A 15,334-nucleotide genomic window follows, 5' to 3' on the forward strand; every position below is an offset into this window, starting at 1 on the left:
CCTCAGATTTTACTCTGTGCTGTTATTTTTCAGATTGGCACACAGTTACGCAGGCCAAGGGTATTCTGCAGATACCGGGCCCTCGGTCTGTCTCGATTGAAAGGCTTTACAGCGTGGCCTTGCCCCATTATGCCTTTGCGGCCGCTGCCCCAAGCTTGAGCAGGTCCCTCAGCATGTAGTCCTGGATCTGGAATGTGCCAGCCTGCAACACTCGGTTGAGGACAGTTCTTTCAACTGGAAGATCAGCAAGTTTTGGGTGGACCAAAGTGCATCCTTCACCAAGTTGATGACCCTCCAGTAGTTGATATTTGTCTGTGTGCATCCCCGGAAGCAGCCCATAGAGCATAGAATCCTGCGTCACCGAGCTGCTCAGGAAGAACCTCGACAAATACCAGTGCATCTCAGTCCAGACTTTTTGCGAAGGCACATTCCACAAGGTGTGCAAGCATCTCATCACCCCTGCAGCCGCTTCAAAGGCGGCGTGCGGTGATGTTGATACCTCGAGCGTGCATAAAGGATCTGACAGGGAGTGCCCTTCTCACCACCAGCCAAGCCAGGTCTTGGTGTTTGTGAGTTTTGCTGATGAGGCGTTCTGCCTGATGACACTGACAGTCTGCTCAGGGAACCATCCGACAGGATCCACCATCTCCTTTTCTCTCAGGGCCTCGAGGATGTTACGCGCTGACCACTGCTTAATCGCCATATGGTCGAAGGTGTGTTTGCAGAAAAATTTCTCCACGAAGGACAGGTGCTGCGGTACAGTCCAACTACTTGGAGCATTCCACGGCAGTGTGGCCAGATCCATCCTCCGCAATACTTGGGACAGGTAGAACCTCAAAAAGTAGTGGCCTTGCTATTAGTGTACCGAGGATCTACGCAAAGCTTGATGCAGCCCCACACAAAGGTGGCCATCAGGATGAGGGCGGCGTTGGGAATGCTTTTCCCTCCATTCTCTGGAGATTTGTGTATAGCTTCCCTCTAGACGTGATCCATCTTTGATCTCCAGATAAATTTGAAGATGGCCTGGGCCACTACTGCAGCTCAGGATTTGGGGATAGGCCATACCTGCACCACGTACAACAACACGGACAGCACCTCGCATCGGATCACCAGGTTTTTTGATGGAGAGGGAGGTTGCTCCCACAAGCCCAGTTTTTGCCTGGCTTTGGCGATGTGCTCGTCCCAGTTTTTGGCACATGCCCCTGCCACTTCAAACCATATCCCCAGCACCTTAAGATAATCTGCCTTGACGGTGACAGGGACAAAGGATCTGTCAGCCCAGTTCCCAAAGAACATGGCCTTGCTCTTGCCCTGGTTGACTCTGGCTCCCGAGGCCAGCTCAAACTGCTCGCAGACTTGGAGGAGCCTGCAAACAGACGAGGGTTCCAAGCAGAAGACAGCCACATCATCCACGTACAGGGAGGCTTTGACCTGTGTGCCTCCGCTGCCTTTGATGCCTGGGTCGCTTCTGAGGGCCTTGGCACACAAAAAGGATGGAGGAGAGAGGGCAGCCCTGCCTGACTCCAGGCCTGATCCGAAACCTCTGATTTCCACCCGTTGATTGAAACTGCGCTACTGATGTCTGTGTAGAGCAGTTGGATCCAATTGCAGATTTCCTCGCCAAAGCCCATTTTGGAGAGCACATCCATCACATATTCTGTCAAACGCCTTCTTCTGGTCTAGGCTGAGGCACGTATCCACCTGCCTGTCCTGCACGTAGGCGACTGTATCCCTGAGTAGCACGAGGCTCAAGGATCTTCCTGCCGGGTACAGCACAGGTTTTATCAGGATGGATCACTGACCCCAGAGCAGACTTGACCCAGTTGGGATGACCTTGGCCAGAACCTTATAATCCACGTTCAATAGTGAACTGGGTCGCCAATTTCTAATTTCTTCCCTTTCCCCCTTCTGCTTGTAGATGAGGGTAATGATGCCTTTTCTCATGGATTCTGACATGCTGCCTTCCAGAAGCACACTCGTGTACTTCGAGGTGGTCCGGGCCCATCAAGTCCCATAACGCCGAGTAAAACTCGGCCGGTAAGCCATCACTTCCGGGAGTTATACCCTTCTGAAAGGGCTCAACGGCCTTTGTCAGCTCATCCAGAGATACCGGTCTGTCCGGGCTCTCCCGCTCGCCGTTGTGTAAGACGTGTGAGAGAGATGACAGGAAAGACTAGGAGGCCGTGCTCTCTGTTGGCTTCAGGTCATACAGTCTGGCATAGAAGGATTTGCAGATTCTCAGAATGTTAGACTGTAATGACCTTACAGAGCCATCTTCTTCCTTCAGGCTGCTGATCACAGAGGTTTCCCTGTGCACCTTCTGGAAGAAACACGAGCACTTTTTGTCCTGCTCCACGTAGCGGACCCTGGACTGGAAAATGACTTTGGAAGCCTCTGAGGCAAAGAGCGAGGCTTGCTGGCCCTTCACCTCCTGGAGATCCTCCTCGAAATTAACTCCCATTGACTGCAGTTGGAGTAGCTCCTGCATGCTTTTGAGTCAGGTCATTTCCCCTCCGCCTCTCCCTGGCCTTCTGAACCCCTTTGCGGATGAAGAACCTCGATGTTGCCCTTGATGGTTTCTCACCAGAGCGATGGAAACTCAAAGAAGGGTCTCTCCTTCTTTGGTAAACCCTTTTGGGGTTCCTCAAGGTTCTCTGAGGTCAACAGTTGTACATTTAGCTTCCAGGATCCCCTGCCCACTTTCTGGTTTTCCTCCAGCTGACAGTTGGCCAGCAGGAGGCAGTGGTCAGAAAAGAACACCAGCTTGATGTCGGTGGACCTCACATTTGAGCGCATGAGATACAAATATGAAGTCGATCCTGGAGCAGACAGACCCGTCATGCCGCGACCACGTGTACCTACGCTGCGCCCGTCTGCTGGGTGGCTGAAGACATTCAGCAGCTTAGCATCTTTGACTGTTTCCAGCAGGGCTCTGGACGTAGCGTCTAGTTTGTTTTCAGCCCTGCTGGATCGGTCGGCCTTGTCTATTACGCAATTAAAACCCCCACGCAGAATGATTGGCCTGGAGGTGGTGGGCAGCAGTGGCAGCTGTTCAAAAACTGCCAGCCACTCGCTCTTGACTGCAGAGGCATACACATCAATCAGCCTGAGAGGGCAGTTCTTGTAGGTGATGTCTGCTACGAGGAGGTGTCCTCCCACCACCTCCCTAACTTTGGAAATGGTAAAGTCACCTCCTCGCAGCAGAATGCCTAGGCCGGAGGAACGGCAGTCGTTCCCACCTGACCAGATGGACAGTATTCCACATTCCTGCAGGAACAGCAGGTCGGCTTTGACATTGGCCAGGTAGGACAAGATGGCTGCACATCTCAAACCGTCTTTAATGCTGCATACGTTTACAGAGGCTAACTTTAAAGACATTTTTAAAATTTAAAAGATTTGTCAGTTCTTACATGTCTTTCAGTCAGCATGCTGCAGGTGCAGCATTCCTGCAGCGCTGATGAAATTCTGCAGGGCTGAGGTAGCAGTCCGACCCTACCTCAGATCCCCGACCGTGACTGGGTGACATTGTCAGTGTCATGCTGCCCTCAATTGGTGCCGGGGTTGCAGGCTGGTCTCCACCTTGGACGTTGTCAGCGTCCTTGTTTCTGTTCTCCGGGGTCAAGATAGCCTCGGCCGCACTGTTGCTTCCGTCGCCTGGATGGTCCCCAGCTGCTTCGATGTCTGTGGTCTGTGCCTGCTGTGGTTCCAGTGTTGCTTTTAAGTTGAGCCTCTTGTCGTTTCGTCAGCTGCCAGCATTCCTCATCTGAGGAGGCATCATCACTGGAGGCTCTAGCTGCCAGGGATTACCTTTTCCGGTTGTTTTTGTTTGACTTTACATCCTGCCAGGGGTCCTGGGTATCTCCGCTCTCCTGCTCCACAGCCTCTGCGCCCTCTGCTGGTGGTGGTGTGGATGTGTCATCCTGCTGCACTGGGGAACCTACCTTTACATCAGAAGCTTTCTTCATACCAGCTTCTTTTGCAGTGGACTTCTTGTTCCCTGAGGCGGCTGGGGCACTTGCCTTCCTCGCTCCACCTCCGGTGATCTGGGTACCTGTAAACATGACCAGATTGCGACATTTACTGCCTTTGCAGTCGTTCATCGCGTGGCTCTCCTTCAAGCAGTTTCTACAGAAGGTGGTGCTGCAGCTTGCGGCAAAACGTCCAGTTTTGCCGCAGATGCGGCACACTTGTGGCTGTCCCATGTAGTACAGGAAGCTTCGATTCCCCCCGATGACAGAATTGGAAGGCGGGTGCGGAAGACCTCCCTTGGGGTCAATCTTCAGAGTGACTCTCGCCTTTCAAAGGTCCAGATCCCATATTTGTCCACGACGTCCACGGTCTCTTCCTTCACCTCCACGTACTGGAGAGCAACGTCAGCCGCAAGGACATAAGGGTTATACATCTGGAATATGATAACCCAGTTCCGCTGGGACGGCATGGTGAACAGGGGCTCTGTAGTCAGGATAGCGAGGAGCCCCTTTTTGCCTTTCTCCTTCAAGGCTGTCAGGAACTTGACGCATCCTGACAGGCTTCTGAAGCTGACATCCACATATGGCTGGTTACTGTATTCAGCCAAACTGTAGACGTCTGCTGCTTGGAACCCGCAGCACTCGAACAACACCTTCTTGATGAGATAGTTGCGGCCCACCAGTGAGTCTCCTCCCAAAGGCTTCACCCAGCTGGTGTTGGGCAGCCCTTGGCCTGTAGCTCTCGGAGCAGTTGCTGCCATAGCTCGAAAACACAGTCTATCTGTACCGGCGTTAGGTCCAAGCCAGAGGCTTCAAACCAGCATAACGATTCACCAGTAGCAGCAGAGCTCAAGTGTTGTAGACAGCTGTCTGCCAGTCATCTGACGCCTGCTTCTTTAATCCACAATCCCCATCAAAATACGAAAGCTCTTTGTGAAATCCGAGTCTTGGCTTTGATCATACATTTTTTTCTGTTTACTTTATTCCATTCCAATCAAGTCAAATTAAAGCCAATTCAGAGTCCCAACAAGTTGGGACATTCCCAATCCAAGCTGACAAGACAGGGCTCTCACCTCCTGTCTTGGGCTTGATCTACATGATCCAAGCTGATTGGAGTAGGTGTAGCTCCTCCTCCAAGGCTTGATCTAATTTGCAACTTAGCCAAAAAGCCAAGATGCCACTTTAAAAAATTGCTTCAAATGAAGCTGAAATGCAACCTAATGATTTCAACCAAGTGCAGCATGTCAATACTACATTTTTTTTCCATAAATATACTTTATTCATAAAAATCTCAAATAAACTATTGCAAATCTACATGGCTTTGAATTGCAAACAGTGCAGAATCAAAACATTTTTACAGTTTTATACAAATTACAGTCATTACATTTCAATACTTAAAGCTATATACAGGCCTCAATAAACTACTGTGTGTCGTTATTGCTCAGATTGGCACACAGACACGCAGGTCGAGGGTATTCTGCAGTTCCCAGGCCCTCGGTCTGCCTCTGTTAAAAGGCCTTATAGTGTGCCCTTTCCCCATTGTGCCTTTGCGGCAGCTGCCCCAAGCTTCAACGTGTCCCTCAGCATGTAGTCCTGGACCTTGGAATGAGCCAGTCTGCAACACTCGATCAAGGACAGTTCTTTCAGCTGGAAGATCAGCAAGTTTCGGGTGGACCAAAGTGCGTCCTTCACCAAGTTGATGACCTCCCAGCAGCAGTTGATGTTTGTCTTGGTGTGCGTCCCCAGAAACAGCCTGTAGAGCACGGAGTCCTGTGTCACCGAGCTGCTCGGGACGAACCTCGACAAATACCACTGCATCTCACTCCAGACCTTCTCTACAAAGGCACATTCCACAAGGAGGTGTGTGACTATCTCATCAGCCCCGCAGCCGCTTTGAGGGCAGCATGCGGTGCTGTTGAGACCTCGAGCGTGCATAAAGGATCTGACAGGGAGTGCCCTTCTCACCACCAGCCAAGCCAGATGTCAATACTACGTTTGATCTTAGCCAAAAGTCCAACAGGTACCCTGCTTAATCTCGTGTGCCAAAGATTAATCATTTATAGTCTTCCTCATTCTGTTCATCTACGCACATTATTGTGGAAATGATCGCTTCTCAGCCTTTTGGCTAAAATCAAGTGTAGTACCGACGTGCTGTGCTTGGTTGAAGTCATTCGGTAATATTTTAGCTTCATTTGAAGCAATTTTTAAAAGCAGCATCTTGGCCTTTTGGTTAAGATATAAATGAGATCAGGCCTTGAAGGAGGAGTTATACCTACTCCAATTAGCTTGGATCATGTAAATCAAGCCCAAGACAGAAGGTGAGAGCCCTGTCTTGTCAGCTTGGATCAGGAATGTCTCAACTTGTTGAGAATCTGAATTGGACTTGATTGGATTGAATTGGAATAAAAAACATTATTGCGGAAATGACACAAATTCCACAAATAGTCCCGTGGAATATTAGTGGTCTCACTACCTAAACAGTCCAAGAACAGAAGTCATTTGATTTATACTCATTGGTAGAAATTTATCTGTCCCATTTATCCCACCTATTATTGATGCGCATCCCTGACTCAACCACCTTCCCAAACTATCTGTAGTTCGGTCAGTAGAGGTTCTCAGCTGCTCTGCAAGGAAAGGCAAATGAGCTTCTAATGATTTTGCTCATTTTACCAGTCTATCAGAATTTCAATATTATCTGAGCAATTGGATAGGATTTGTTCATTCTGCTAAATCAGCAGGTTGGCTTTCCTGAATTCAGAGCAAATTCGTAAAGATTGCAATATTCCAATAAAGTCAATGTTTTGCTTAGGTGGCTTCTCCTGTATGAATAAATCAGAAACAGTCAAACTTTTGAAGTAGGAAAACACCTTACCCTAAACAAGGGAACAATTGCAATAATGTGCACTTTATTTTTTAAAGAGGAAATAATGAAAAGCCTTAAACTCTGGTGATGATTTTTTTCATCCACCGCATCAATATACAATAAATAGTAAAGCAAGCTACATTAGAACTTCATCCTGCAATACTAGACTAACCACAATTACTAAGGACTATTATTAGATTTTTCTTTTCCCCCATGATGCATTTAACATCTCTCATACACGGACAAAAAAGATTTTCTCCCTTCCAATCACTCAGAATTTTACAGCATAGGACAGAACATTCACTGAATGGGTTATGTTGACGTTTGACACTCCAAAGGAGCTCCCTCCAGTCCTACTTTATTTCATCTTATCAACACAGCATTTGATAGAAATTTGTTCTGATCCTGACTAGTGGGTAGGTAGATTGTATTCACAGGGCGATTTTAGAAACCTATGCAAGAGGACAATATTACTTGGTATATTGTGGCGTAATGCTGCTAACAGTAGGGTTAGCGACATCTGGTGACAAGCATCAAGTATTACAATGTTAAATGTTATGATCGTAGAAAATAGTCATAAAGATCTGGATCATGAGGGAATGCGTGTCTGCTATAGAAGACCAACTAATGGCAAGCTTCTAATTCACTGATGTTTGATTTTTTTCATTGGATCTAGCTGCATTGATATACCCCACACATCCAGGGCCAAAAGTGCACTGCATGTGTAGGGAAGACATGCAATGAGTCAGCACCTCTTAAAGGGCAACTGCACAGATTTAACAGAAAGGATCTGAAGATAATGAAGCGCACTCAGTTCCACCCATGACTTCGTGTGTTGGGAAATCAGATCAGACCCACAAAATGTTAGACTACCAAGTGCAATAGATAAAGCATGAGCAGACGATGACAACAGTGTTTTGGTATTCTGACTGACTTGAAACAAGATTGGAGAACAGAACCGTTCCATTTAAGGGACAAGAGTTGATTTCTTTGAAGCAGAATAGGAGCTTCCCATCATGAGCGACATGCAAAATGTTTGGACAGGGGAAAGACTGCCTTTATTTGAAAGGCTGAATTAATCAAATCAAACATGAGCAAATTTGAAAGATTTATGTAATTCAGGAGATTGCCCTTGTAAGAATGCTCCAATTTTCTTTCTTCATTATGTAACTTCAGAAGTGAACATCAATTTTGTACAACCTCACCAAGGCAAAACGTTAAGCATTCTGACAACCTTTCAGCTCTATCACATAGCTTGTCTTTCAGCAGTTTGGCCATTTAAGTAGATAGAATTTAAATGGGCTTCTAATGCCACACTAAAATCTTTGGAATCAGGACCCACTAAGGACATTGCTAGTGAAAACAATTTGCCTATTGCATATTCAGGAACTCACAGAAGGTGGCACTTCAACTGGGTCTGGACCATGTTCTACCAAATTCAATTCTAACATATGGATATTTTGTATATGATACTGGAAAAATATGCCCACAAAAGATGGTAACAAATGCAGGCTGAGGAAGCACTCAAAACCATCAGTCCAAGGTCAACTTTTAAATTTTTAGTCCAGAGGGAATGTGGAAGGTGTGATCAAAGGGACTGTTACCATCAGGACTCCTTCTATCACTGCATTTTATTCTCTTTTATATTAGAAAGCATATGTTGCAATACAGCAGCATGACTCTCAACATATTGACACCTGACCTCTGTTCTGAGGATCTGCTGCAAAAATGATGTTTTTGTTTTAATCTACATTTGGTTTGTTTAAATCTGGTTAAACATTCATTAGCTTGAAACAAATAAGTAATTCCAGCTTAGCTGGATGCTAAATTGGAAGGATGGCTCAAAGAGGAGGCGAATGGAGGGAAGCCAAGTTCATTGTGTACAAATATTTCAGATTTCTACCATCTGCACAATGCTGCTTCTGTCCACATGTACAACTAGTTTTGTTCAATGTGGATAGGATAGCCAATTAATTTTTGAAGCCATTATTCAAATCAAACACTGTTTGCAAATACACATGTGCCAGAGTAATTGTGAGGAAAATCTGCTTAGAACTTAAGAGTTAAGTCAGGCTAGCTCAACTTCTGCAGTCATGCGAGATGCAACAAAACGGTGTATGCGTTAATTCAAAGGAATAGTAATTTAATGGAAATTGCTATATTTTGTTTTCCTTCCAATTAAGCATTGTAACTGACTGTAAATGCTATATTACTTGCTTGTTCATCTTTTTTCAATGAATTTTTTTGATAATTTAAACCTAAAACAAAATTTGATATTTCTCACATCAGTCAGGAAAACAATCATGGATGCACAAGTAATTCCAGTAATAAAAATAATCAAAGATATTTAGGCTTGCTATCTTTATTAAATGTTTGCTTGGATATCAAGGCTATTGAGGAGACTTTTAAAGTCATAGCCTTCAGATATTTGGAGACATTTGACAGTGGACAAAATGTTGTAGTCTTCTCGATTCAAGACAGGATCAGACTGCAAAATAGTCAGTCCGTGTATGCTGGGCAAGAAACAGGTTCTGCAAGTATACCTATGGGGAACTGGCCTCCATCAATTATGCGGTATTTTCAGTGCATACAGGATATCCACTGCAATGTGTATAGGAAGACCACTGATGCTATTACTCATGGGTAATCACAGAACATAATGGGTTTTTTTTATATCAATGTTTACTCCAATTCCAATATATCTCAGCCTCATCAAATTGGTTTGATTCATGGTTGAGCTTCTGATGTTGTTTTATTTTCAAACCAGTCATTCTGTGATTTAATAAGATGGCCAATTAGGATTTTTTTTTTAGGGACCAATCCCCATTAAAAAATGGATTGAAACAATGTAAATTCAATATGTGAAAGAACCTTCACACCTAGCAGACTTTCATCCTTTTAAGATCAGTTAGAGACAATGTCCCAAAGGTGAAAGACTAGCACCTAACCCACTACGCCACCCAATTATCCAACAAATGAATGTTGCCTCATGGATTCACTGTCATCGTTTGCATTTAATCATAACTAAATAAAAAGTTAATGCTGCATATTTCGATTTACTTTGTGCTGACTCCATTTCTCTTCCATGCAATGCTAAAAACCATTTTTGAACCAAGTCTCAATGATCAGAGTAAATATTGAGTAATTATTTTCAGTCAAAGGATACGAAAAATAGCAACACTTGGTGATGCTTAATGGCTCCCAATAGTCCAATCAAAGCAATAAAGAAAAGAAAGATTCCCACTCCAATTACTCCTGCGACAACAGAGAAGCTTGTAACGAGTCCAAATGTTTTACCCCATGCTGCAATTCCAATCAGTAACAGACTCACCAGCTGTGAAAAAAGGGCATAAGATTAGAATTAGAGACCTATCTTAAGATAAAACATTTTTTTTGCATAATCATAAAAGCTGACAATGAAGTCGCACTCTTTCAGCCCATTGTGCCCATTGATCTTTGCAACAACAATTCAAACCCAATCCTATTTTCCTACATGCCTTCTGGGTTCAAACATTACCTGTTTTTCCCTTAAAGGAAGCAACAGTCTCTGCCTCAACCACTACCCGTGGCAAAACATTCTGTGCTCTAATAAACCTTGAAATAAATTTGTTCAATTCCTCTCCTTCTGAGCATTAATTTTAATTTGATGGTTCCTATCTGACTCTCAAGTAGAGAAAACATGCTTTGCCTATTCAGCATCAAAACGCTTCAGAATTTCAAAAACTTCGTATTAAACCTGACTTTAATCGGCTTCAATGGAAATAAGGACATTAACCTGAGTATGTCAAACTTTTTACTTTTGTGGCATCAGAAAATTAAAATATGTTCCATTATCTATATTCATTCACTGCAAAAACAGATCTAGATTACAGCTTGTCCAAGCCTTCTCATGTCCAAGCAACACAATTCATCTGAATATATGAATTAGGAGCAGAACATAAGAAATAGGAGCAGGAGTAGGCCATCTAGCCCTTCGAGCCTGCCCCGCCATTCAATAAGATCATGGCTGATCTGTCGTGGCTCAGTTCCACTTTCCCGTCCTCTCCCCAAAACCCATCAACCCGCGTCTTAAAAATATTTAGCGAGGCAGCCTCCACCACTTCAACGGGCAGAGAATTCCAGAGATTCACCACCCTTTGAGTGAAGAAGTTCCTCCTCAACTCCGTTCTAAACCACCCCCCCTTTATCTTGAGGCTGTGCCCCCTAGTCCTACTGTCTTTTTTGAGCGGGAAGAGTCTCTCCACCTCTATCCTATCCATCCCATTCATCATCTTATACGTCTCAATGAGATCTCCCCTCATTCTCCTAAACTCTAACGGGTACAAGCCTAGTTTATTCAGCCTCTCCTCATAGCTCAACCCCCTCAACTCCGGTATCAGCCTAGTAAACTTCCTCTGCACTCCCTCCAAGGCCAAAATATCTTTGCGCAGGTGCGGCACCCAAAACTGCACACAGTACTCCAGCTGCGGCCTCACCAATGCCCTATACAGCCGCAGCAAGACCTCCCTACTTTTATATTCAACCCCCCCTCGCTATGAAGGCCAGCATCCCATTCGCCTTCCTGACCACATGCTGCACCTGCAAGCTGGGTTTTTGCGACTCATGCACAAGGACCCCGAGGTCCCTCTGCACCGTCGCCTGCTGCAGTTTTTCGCCCCCCGAACTTGTTTTGCCATTCAAGAAGATTATGGTTGATCTGCTTGTAACCTCCACATTCCTGTCCTCCCCTGATAATTTTTCATTCCCTTGTTAATCAAAGATTTGTTGAGCGATCTCCCTTAAAAATATTCAAATATTCCACTGCCTTTTGAAAAAGATTTCTAAAAACGCACGATCTTCAGAGAAAAAGAATTCTCCTCATCTTGATCTTAAACGAAGGACTCCTTATTTTTAAGATAATGACTGCTAGTTCTAGATTCTGACGAGAAGAAACATCCTCTCCAGATCGACCCTGTTAAAGGTCCCTCAGGATCTGTGTGTTTCAATCAAGCCAGCCTTTCCTCATAAGACAACCCATCCATTCCAGGTATTAGTCTAGTAAAAATTCTCTGAACTGTTTGTAATGCATTTATACCTTTCCTTAAATAAGGAACCAGTGCTGTACATGGTACTCCAGATGTAGTCTCACCAGCATTCTGCATAACATCCTTACTTTTGTAATCAATTCCCTTCACAATAACTGACAACATTCTATGGCTTTAAATTATTTGCTGCACTTGCATACTAACCTTTTGTGATTCGTGCACTAGGAGACCCAAGTCCCTTTGACACTCAGAGCTTTACAATCTCTCACCATTTAGGCAATATTCTTCTGTTTATTGTTCCTGCCAAAATGAACAATTTCACATTTGCCCACTTTATGGCCCATTTGCCAGAACTTTGCATGTTCACTTAATCTATGTCATTTTGTAGCCTCCTTTTACCCTTTTCACAACTTACCTTCCTACCACCTTTGTATCATCAGTAAATTTGCAACCATAAATGGTAATACAGTGGTTAGCATTGCTGCTTCACAGCGCCAGGGACCTGGGTTTGATTCCTGGCTCGGGTCACTGTCCATGTGGAGATTGCACATTCTCCCCATGTCTGCGTGGGTTTCCTCTGCATGCTCCGGTTTCCTCCCACATTCTGAAAGATGCGCTGGTTAGGTGCATTGACCGAACAGGTGCCAGACTGTGGCAGCTCAGGGAATTTCACAGTAACTTCATTGCAGTATTAATGTAAGTGACTTAAAACATTACCATCGACCCCTCCATCCAAGTCAATTATACAAGTTGTAAAATGTCGAGGCCCCAGGACTGATACCTGTGACATACCACACAGTGCATCTGACAATCAGAAAAAGACCCATTTATGCCATTTCATTCATCTTTGTTTCCTTCCTGTCAACCAGTTTTCTATCTGACCATCTTACTATCAAACTGCATTTTCTTACACCACATTCTTGATTTTCTAACAAGCTTCAAGGCATCTTATCAAACAGGTTCAGATGACCTTGTACACATTTGTGAAGAGGATAAAAGGAGGCTACAAAATGTCATAGATTAAGTGAATGCGCAAAATTCTGGCAAATGTACTGCATTCTCTTTATCTATGCAATTGGTTATTACTTAAAAATTTGTCAAATACTAACTTGCCTTTAACAAATCTGTGCTGATTGCTCTCGACCAAATAAACTATTTCTAAATGTTCACAGACCTTAAATTATAGATTTGAGGAAAAAGAGATAATGATTCTTTTAAAGCTGCACAAAAATCAGGGTGAATTCAATTTCAAGGCCAACATTCAAACCCATGACACAATTAATTCCTCTTTATTTAACACACTTCACATCTAACTAATATTAAATATACATACACGGTTATGGCCTTTGATAGTATATTTAAACTGATGTATAGACTTGCTTGCTACCAACTCATCAAGAAATTTTAAGGATGGATAGCAACTGGCCTCAGATCAGTATGGCTATTTTAATGGAATAACAAGCTGCAGAGAAATGTCTCCAAGGATAAGTTACTGACAAAATATTTTATTTAAAAATGACATTGAGAAGGAAGCTTAAAATCAGACAAAATCTCTTAGTGGAAGCTTTTACAAAGAATTTCCATTCCCACTGATGTAGAAAGTCATTGTTTCCCTCTAAACATTACTAACACTATTCATAGCAGTCTTGCTTTGACATTATAAAAAGAGGTCATTGTTATCTTGTTTGCAAAAGGAGATGAAGTACAAAAGGTACCAAGCAACACCATGTTATAATTTATCCACAAACTGAGGGTTCAAATAACAATGTACTGCTTAGTATTGTACAGTAACTTGCCAAGAATTATAATGCCTAATTACTGTTTTGTGTGTTTTTAGCAAAATTCATTATACTACGTTTATTTGGGAGAAAATATATATTCTGGGAAGTTTATCACAGCCAAAATGTTAAATGTTAATACTCAATGCAAGAAAAATATTCCATTAGGCAATTATCTCGGAAGAAAATTATGGATTAAAGCAGAGATTCAGCATAAAGGGATGAAGGGAGGGGGAGGGATCATAGATGAAACATATAGGTTCCTTTTGCTCATTCTCAGCTGTCAACTAAAAAGCAGGGTTGGGGAAGCCCAAGGTTGCCTTGCCCAATCTCTCACTTAAACATGTAACTGCAAATGAATGGAGGAAAATTACAATTGGAAAGGAAAAAACATTTTAAATGTAATTTCAGCTCAATCTGTTAAACTGACTATTGAGGAGAATTTCGCATCAAGCGCTTTTATGTCTGGTGCAATGTTTTTGCTCAGTTTACTATAGAACTGATAACCAACAGTAGCATTTATCATTTATGTAGCAAAACATTCACTGGTACTTCAGCATGGAGCTGCATGGGCACAAAGCAGAGATGAAAGGTCGTGGTGGGGGAAGGGGGTGGTAGCGATCAAAGAGAGTATGGTTGAAGTGGTACCCTTGAAGGAGACTTGATGATTGCACAAGATGTAATGGTGCAGGGAACTGAAAGGAGCATTCAACAGTACACAGTGATGATGACAAAACGTGACAGACTGTGGAACAGAAAATCACGAGACTGAGCAACAGAAAAACTGAAAGCAATTAATCTGGACAGAGAGTGTTATCCATCATCGCCAGGAGCTTCTCAATGAAAAATTGAGGTGTAAAGTCAGCAAGTAATTGGTTGGAGTGTTTTATCTATGCATCTTATTTAAATTAGGGAATTTCAATCTGTGTTTTTTTTTACATAGAGGATGGTGGGTGCCTGGAACTCACTGCCAGGGGAGGTAGTGGAAGCAGATACAAAAGTGACTTTTAAGGAGCGTCTGGACAAATACATGAATAGGATGGGAGTATAGAGATACGGCTCCCAGAAGAGTAGGGGGTTTTAGTTCAGTCAGGCAGTATAGTCGATGCAGGCCTGGAGGGCGAAAGGGCCTGTTCCTGTGCTGTAATTTTCTTTGTTCTTGTAAGTAGAACATTAATTGAAATATGAACATAATCAAAGTCAAGATGAGGTATTAAAATGCAATTAAGAAAGCGATTAATTATTTATTTAAACAGAATGAAGATGACAGGATAGGTGACGTTCTGCAGTTGAATTATGTGAGAACATGGCTCAAAGAATAGCATGGAAGAAATGAGTTTCAATTCATGGGGCACTGGAAGCGGTTCTGGGAAAGTGGGATCTATACTGTTGAAACAGTCTTCATCTGAACTGTACTGGGACCCATGTTTTGGAGAGACATACAACTAGGACACAAGAGAGGGTTTTAAATTAAATAGTGAGGGTGAGAGATCAAGACTGGAATTCTCGCAAAAAATTCTAAGCATTAAATTTGCAGGAAAACTGGAGTAATTCATGCTTGTTTTTTCAGTGGGAGTTCAGACTAGAATCTCCCACACCCTGCACTGCAGAGGCCACCAGCGTGAATATCATTATCAATCATTCCCAGGCCAGCCCCGACTTCTCTTCCCCCCTCCCCACCCCCCAGCCCACCCCAATCTC

General features: G+C 43.7%; 1 protein-coding gene across 1 annotated transcript in view; it reads right to left on the reverse strand.

The window, feature by feature from the left end:
- The window catches only part of tspan13a (tetraspanin 13a), a 59,330-nt gene that overhangs the window by 16,816 nt on the left and 27,180 nt on the right, over positions 1–15,334 (reverse strand). The window contains exon 2 of the mRNA XM_080207295.1: positions 9,998–10,165. Coding sequence (XP_080063421.1) covers positions 9,998–10,165 — 168 coding nt within the window. The remainder of the gene's footprint in view (positions 1–9,997; positions 10,166–15,334) is intronic.

This window comes from Carcharhinus amblyrhynchos, chromosome 2 (genome assembly GCF_965287045.1).
Source record: "Carcharhinus amblyrhynchos chromosome 2, sCarAmb.v2.hapA, whole genome shotgun sequence".
NCBI classification, from domain to species: domain Eukaryota; kingdom Metazoa; phylum Chordata; class Chondrichthyes; order Carcharhiniformes; family Carcharhinidae; genus Carcharhinus; species Carcharhinus amblyrhynchos.